The 6,000-nt window shown below is 41.9% G+C and overlaps 1 protein-coding gene across 3 annotated transcripts in view; it reads left to right on the forward strand.

The window, feature by feature from the left end:
- Positions 1-2,964, forward strand: part of farp2 (FERM, RhoGEF and pleckstrin domain protein 2) — a 76,706-nt gene extending 73,742 nt beyond the window's left edge. For all 3 annotated transcript variants that reach the window (XM_038306881.1, XM_038306880.1, XM_038306882.1), the window contains 3 exons: positions 270-377; positions 478-629; positions 2,730-2,964. In XM_038306881.1, the coding sequence (XP_038162809.1) occupies positions 270-377; positions 478-629; positions 2,730-2,823 (354 nt within the window). In that variant the 3' untranslated portion in view covers positions 2,824-2,964. The remainder of the gene's footprint in view (positions 1-269; positions 378-477; positions 630-2,729) is intronic.
- The last annotated feature ends 3,036 nt before the right edge of the window (positions 2,965-6,000 follow it).

Here is a 6,000-nt window from a genome sequence, read left to right on the forward strand (position 1 = left end):
ACTATATGTATAAGCCCAAAATAGAAAAAATAAATAGAAAGTTCAGCGTATGCCAGCGTTGCAGGAGATTCTGGGAAGTCAGGCGTACGCTGGAGAAATCTGCGAGGTGTGACAGGACCCTAACACCTGAAGGAGCTCTTCATAGATTCTATTTTGAAATCCCAGCATGCAGCAAATCTTTTCCACATTCCAGAGTAACTTAAATCTGTTCATTTATCATCCCAGCATCCAGACCTCTGAATGCGCTTCTCTTCCCCTGTGTTTGTTAGAACCAGCTGTCAGGCTACCTGCTGAGGAAGTTTAAGAACAGCAACGGCTGGCAGAAACTCTGGGTCGTCTTCACCAACTTCTGCTTGTTCTTCTACAAGACTCACCAGGTGGGCTGTTCCCCCGTCCACAAGGCGTCCATTCACGCCCCCCCCCGCCCGGTGGGAATGCAGGCGGTCTTGAATAAACACGCCTCGTCTGGTTTTGCAGGACGACTTCCCTCTGGCCAGCCTCCCGCTGCTCGGCTACACGGTCAGCACCCCCGACGAGTCGGACAGCATTCACAAGGAGTACGTCTTCAAGCTGCAGTTCAAGTCGCACGTTTACTTCTTCAGAGCGGAGAGCGAGTACACCTTTGAGAGGTTTGTCTTTTTGGACCATTTCAATTCATTCAGAAGGATCTTTAAAAAAATCGACCTAAGTGGGTAATTTGATCTATGTGTAAGTTGTTAAAAAGTAATTAAAAAGATAAAAAAAGGTAAAAAACAGCATTATGACAATGAATCAACCCAACAGAAAAGTCGGAAGTAAACCTAAGGAGACATTTAAAGCTTGGTTCGGATTTTTACAGGATCCCCTTCAATCCATCTTCCCAAAAAAAAATGGGAAAACTTGGGTCATGGTGGGAGTCATGATCTTCATCCATCTAGTCTTTAGACAGGAAATGATCATAGAAATAAACCAATAAGAAGTGCCATGTCCAGTTTAACACAAGCCAAGCAGGAGATGCAACTGTTCTGATCTGATGAGTCCAAAATATATCTAACCTACATGCAAATGCATAGTGTTCACAGAAAACGAAGACAGACTACCATAGCATGACAAAGCATAGCATAGCATAGCATACCATAGAAACCATAGCATAGCATATGATACCATAGCAGGAAGCCTTTGACTGACACCGCTAACCCCACGTACCGCAAATGTTGGAGAAAACGCCGCCACCGTCCCGCCTCCTGCCTTCGTTTTCACTTATGGATGATCACCTGTCAGTCAAAGGCTTGTTTGTCTCCACCCAACATGTCAAAACACATTTTGCGGGTGTGCAGGTGGTGCAGTGGTTAGCGTGCACAAGCCGGGTACGGAGGCCTAAAGGGCAGATTAGACTTCTGCAACCGCACACATCAAAAGTCGCTTGGGTCTGGTGGCCAACCAGTTTTGCTGGTATTTAATTCAATTCAGTTTATTTATATAGCACCAATTCACAACACAAGTCATCTCAAGGCACTTTACAGTTCAACCTTCTGCTTCTGCTCCGTCAGTCTGGAACATCTAGGGACGCACAGCAGTTTCCCGCCAAAGCACTAGGGGGAGCCTATTGGAGAACTCATGAGAACTTCGGCGGATGGGCACGAGAACTTTGGTGGCGCCGGCGGGAGTGTTTATTTTCCAAAACAAAAATGGCGCGTCTGCAAGATATCACGGCACAGACATAGATCTAGAGTTGCTAGACATTTAAGAGGAACAGTTTTGGTTTTTAAAAATGGCGCACCCCGGCACTGAATCGAGAAGGACGAACACACAGACAGCCGGAAAGGCGTACCAAGGACCAATCACAGCTGCTTTTTGTCTGCGCACTTCCGCTTGAGGTCTGCGCGGGTTTTGTGACCGTCAGACGCGTAGTCAGGATTTTTTTAAAGTGCGTAACGACGGTTGCAGAACCTCTGCGCGGGGGGGCGTGGTCGCGCACAGAGACAGATTTGACGGTTGCAGAGGCTATGCGTCTGAAGAATAAATTTGCCTTTAGTGCTTCACACGGCCGACCCGGGTTTGAATCCGACCTGTGGTCCTTTCCCGCATGTCTCTCTCACACCAACTTTCCTTTCAGCCTACTGTCGAAAAATTGAGCCACTAGTGCCGTAAAAACTCAAAAAAAAAAAAAAAAACCAAGAACACGTCTTCCTTCGCACGGGGATGATATCAGTCAGAGGGCAGAGACGCTTTGGAGCGCAGTCGTCCTCGAGCGTGGATGGAAAATCATCCATCAGCACGATTCCAAGCGTGCGTGAGAGGAGCTGGAGCGCACGGCGAGCGATTTTCTTCTCTTTAAGCAGCAGTTTCTCATGCATGTGAGATTATGTGGTGCGGCGGGACATAAACCATGTGCAGAAATAGTTTAACTTACATGCCAGTATGTTTATTTTACTCGCAGGTGTTTTGAAATAAATGTGACGCCGTACGGCCTAGTCAAAGTACATCTAAAGTCTTAGCAGAGTTTTAGTTAAACTGTTAGAGACCAACCTGCAACTGTTCCTGCAGCAGATGTTGCTTCTCTGAATTCCAATGATTGCCTGTTCCTCATTAATATTTATAAATATTTTTAAAACCTCATTTAGTTAGTTGGCCGATTGCTAACATCCAAATAAATATGAAATAAGGATAATGGAAGCTTCCGTGAAGCGCTGTATTTCCAACAGGACAGACTTGAGCTAAACAGTGTCTGTGTTGCTTTTCTTTTCCAGATGGATGGAGGTGATGAAGAGTGCAGCGAGCGCCGCGGGCCGGATGAGCCTGCTCATACCCAAGGCTGCTCCTGTGGAGATGAATGGAAAGTAAATGAAGCATTATGGAAGCAGAGGCTGGGCCTCTGGGAAATCACTTTGTTATTTTTAAGTTCAGTTCTGAAGATTAACAAGTGGAGACTGAATGGTACTGCCAGATTAAGTGTTATTTTCATCTTCTTTCTAACATGTGTGCATTATTTCCTATTAGATATATAATACCGTACATCTCAGTATAAGGGATATAATGAAAGGGAGATGTGTACATTACAGTCTCATTCTTTATTTTTATTTTTTTTTGCATGTGTAGTTCTCAGATTGTTTCAAAGAGACTGAAGATGAATCCAGTTTTAAGGGACCAGCCACATTTTAGAGGGCTTAACATTTCAGCTTTTTAAAAGACAGCCCACAGCATGACTGATGCGTGGGACATAAGGGTAGAGCCCGTGTTCTGTCAGACCAGCATACCCACACTGGAACAAATCGAAATCTAGAGTCATTTTTCTTAAAATAAGCTAATTTGTTCTTGGAATGAGGAGGTAAAGGAGATATTTTGCTAATGGAACGAGACAATTTACATTTAAAATAAGAAAACAATTGCTTTGTCTTATTTTAAATGCATTTTATCCAACTTTCTTATTTTAATAGTAAAACTACTCACTTCATTGGCAAACGATCTTATATACCTGCTCAAATTAAGGGTAAATACACTTAATTTAATAAATTTTTTACTGATTTCTATTGTTTTTCCAGTGCATAGTCAATACCCGTTTATCCCTTTAGTTTTAATAAACTTTAAACTACCTAAACCGGCGTGTATCATTTTAGTAATGTATAAAAAACCGATTTAATTACTTAGTTTTTGGTGTTTTTTGAAGTGTATGGCCGTCTGACCTTCAGTTGTTTTGTTGTACATGACTACACTGCAAAAACGATTTAGAAATAAGTAAAAAATTAAGTGTATTCACCCTTAATTTGAGTAGGTAAATGAGATAGTTTGCCAATCGAATGAGTCATTTTACTCTTAAAATAAGATAATTAGATAATATGCACTTGAAATAAGACAATGCAATTGTGTTTTCTTATTTTAAGTGTAAATTGTCTTCTTCCATTGGCAGAATTCAATGTTCCTCAATTAAAGAACAAATGCACTTATTTTAAGAAAAAATTACTTATCTAGATTTAGATTTTTTGCAGTGTAAAGGGAAACACGCCCGTCAAGTTAGTTTAAAGTTTATTTTCGTATAAATCTAAAGGAATAAACGGGTAAGCTGGTCTGACAGATCCATGTGGCGCTGCAGGGCGAGGATGGAGGTTTGAAGGTGAGCAGAAAGTCAGAGACACGTTGATCCAAGTGGGACGGGAAGGTTGGGAGTTTTCTCCTTCATGCTGCTTTTCTGACTGCAGCTGAAAAATGGTGGAATGATCAGAAAGTGTTAGAGAGATGAGTTCTGTCAGCCCAGAGAACGACCCGGTCATTTAGAAGGTAAATGTTCGGCTTTTCACGCTCGATTACGATGCGTTATCGTCCTCATCTCAACAGCAGAATGATATGAGCTCTTCCTGTCAGGATGTTAGAGATGAACAGATGTTGAAGGAGGTACGACTGAACAGCTGATTGGTTTTGGTACGTGACATATAAGGATATATATATATATATATTAGAAGACTGGAAAGCTTATTCTCCCTCTGTGTGTGTAATGCCTCTGAAGAACGGGATTATAGAGGTAATCTCCAGGCTGTATGTGTATGAATCTGTTGCAAGGTAACAGCCAGCATGTCTCTCCTATTTATTGTCATCATGTAGACTTCATGTTATTCCACTGAAGATATAACAAATAAAACTGAATCTGACTGAATCTTAAGGGGTTTTTGGTTTGTTTTTGTCTTCACTTTATTAGTGAGAATCACAACGTTTGTGCAGCAAAAATATGAGTTTATGCTGCTATCCTTCCAAAAAAAGTTAAAATCAATCCACTGGACTTTGTTTCCAAGTTTGGAGACGTTTCTCTTCCATCCAGGAAACTTTTTAATTCAAAATGTCAGAAATAGCGTTTAGTTCCAGGTTTTATAGAGTAGTCCAACAAAACCTTTGGAATGGGGGTCGTTTGGCTTCTTTGTTAGCCTGCAATGCCCCATACCTGTCTATGTCTCTGAAGGGGGGTCGTTAGAGGGAAAAGTTGGCGTGGCTGAATAGGTGAGGTCTTCTGTTCCCCTGCATGGGGGTGGGGCTACGATGATAGCAGGAAGGAATCAACTCTATTGCTGCATTGTAGGATTTTGAAAACTGAAATCTGAGTCCCCCCCCCCCCGATTAAGGTTGGTTTTTCTTTCTTAACATAGATGGCTTCCTTCACGCCCCTCTCTAACCACCTGTCTTCTTTGTCCAAAATGTGAACATTCTGGTCCTCCAAAGAATGTCCTTTGTCCATCAGGTGTAGATGTAGCACAGAGTCTTGTCCAGAGGAGGGCGCTCTTCTGTGTTGGGACCCCCCTTTCAGAGACATAGACAGGTATGGGGCATTGCAGGCTAACAAAGAACCCAATCGACCCCCATTCCAGAGGGGGGGACCCGTTCGTCTGTTTCTATTTGCATGTTTTCTAAACTAAAACCAGGCTTTGTTTATATAAATAAAACCTGGAACTAAACGCTATTTCTTACATTTTGAATAAAAAAAGCTTCCTGGATGGAAGAGAAACGTCTTTAAACTTGGAAACAAAGTCCAGTGGATTATTTTTTAACTTTGAGTGTCCATGACCTGGATGACTGAGAATCTTCACCAGTTTTATGCTGCTATCGTTTCAAAGATGATTAAAAAAAGGTCCAGAGGTCACTAAGGTCAACCAGTACTAGTCTATAGTCCAGTCTACATTTATCTATATTTAATTATATTATTGAATCAATTCCGACCAAATCCCTGATAAGGAAATTATTCGGAAAGCATGATTCCACCAACCCCATATTATAGTGAAGTTTGCCTCTCAGTTTTTTCTCACGCAGGATTAAACCTCTATGTGATCAGGGGACTTCCTTCCCAAACGTTTGCTTTAGAGATCTAAAAATCCCAAAGACAGAACGTCTATCGTTAACCTGCATCTTCCTGCTTCTCTGGTCACTCATGTTTTCATGCATTTCCATTTGTGCAACCTCTTTGGAAATGTCAAAGCTTGCGATGTACCCTATCTTTATAATCCAGGTTAGGATTATGCCGATGCATTCACAGTCCAGCTA

This window comes from Cyprinodon tularosa, unplaced genomic scaffold, assembly GCF_016077235.1.
Source record: "Cyprinodon tularosa strain WSP-4 unplaced genomic scaffold, ASM1607723v1 ctg596, whole genome shotgun sequence".
Lineage (NCBI taxonomy): Eukaryota > Metazoa > Chordata > Actinopteri > Cyprinodontiformes > Cyprinodontidae > Cyprinodon > Cyprinodon tularosa.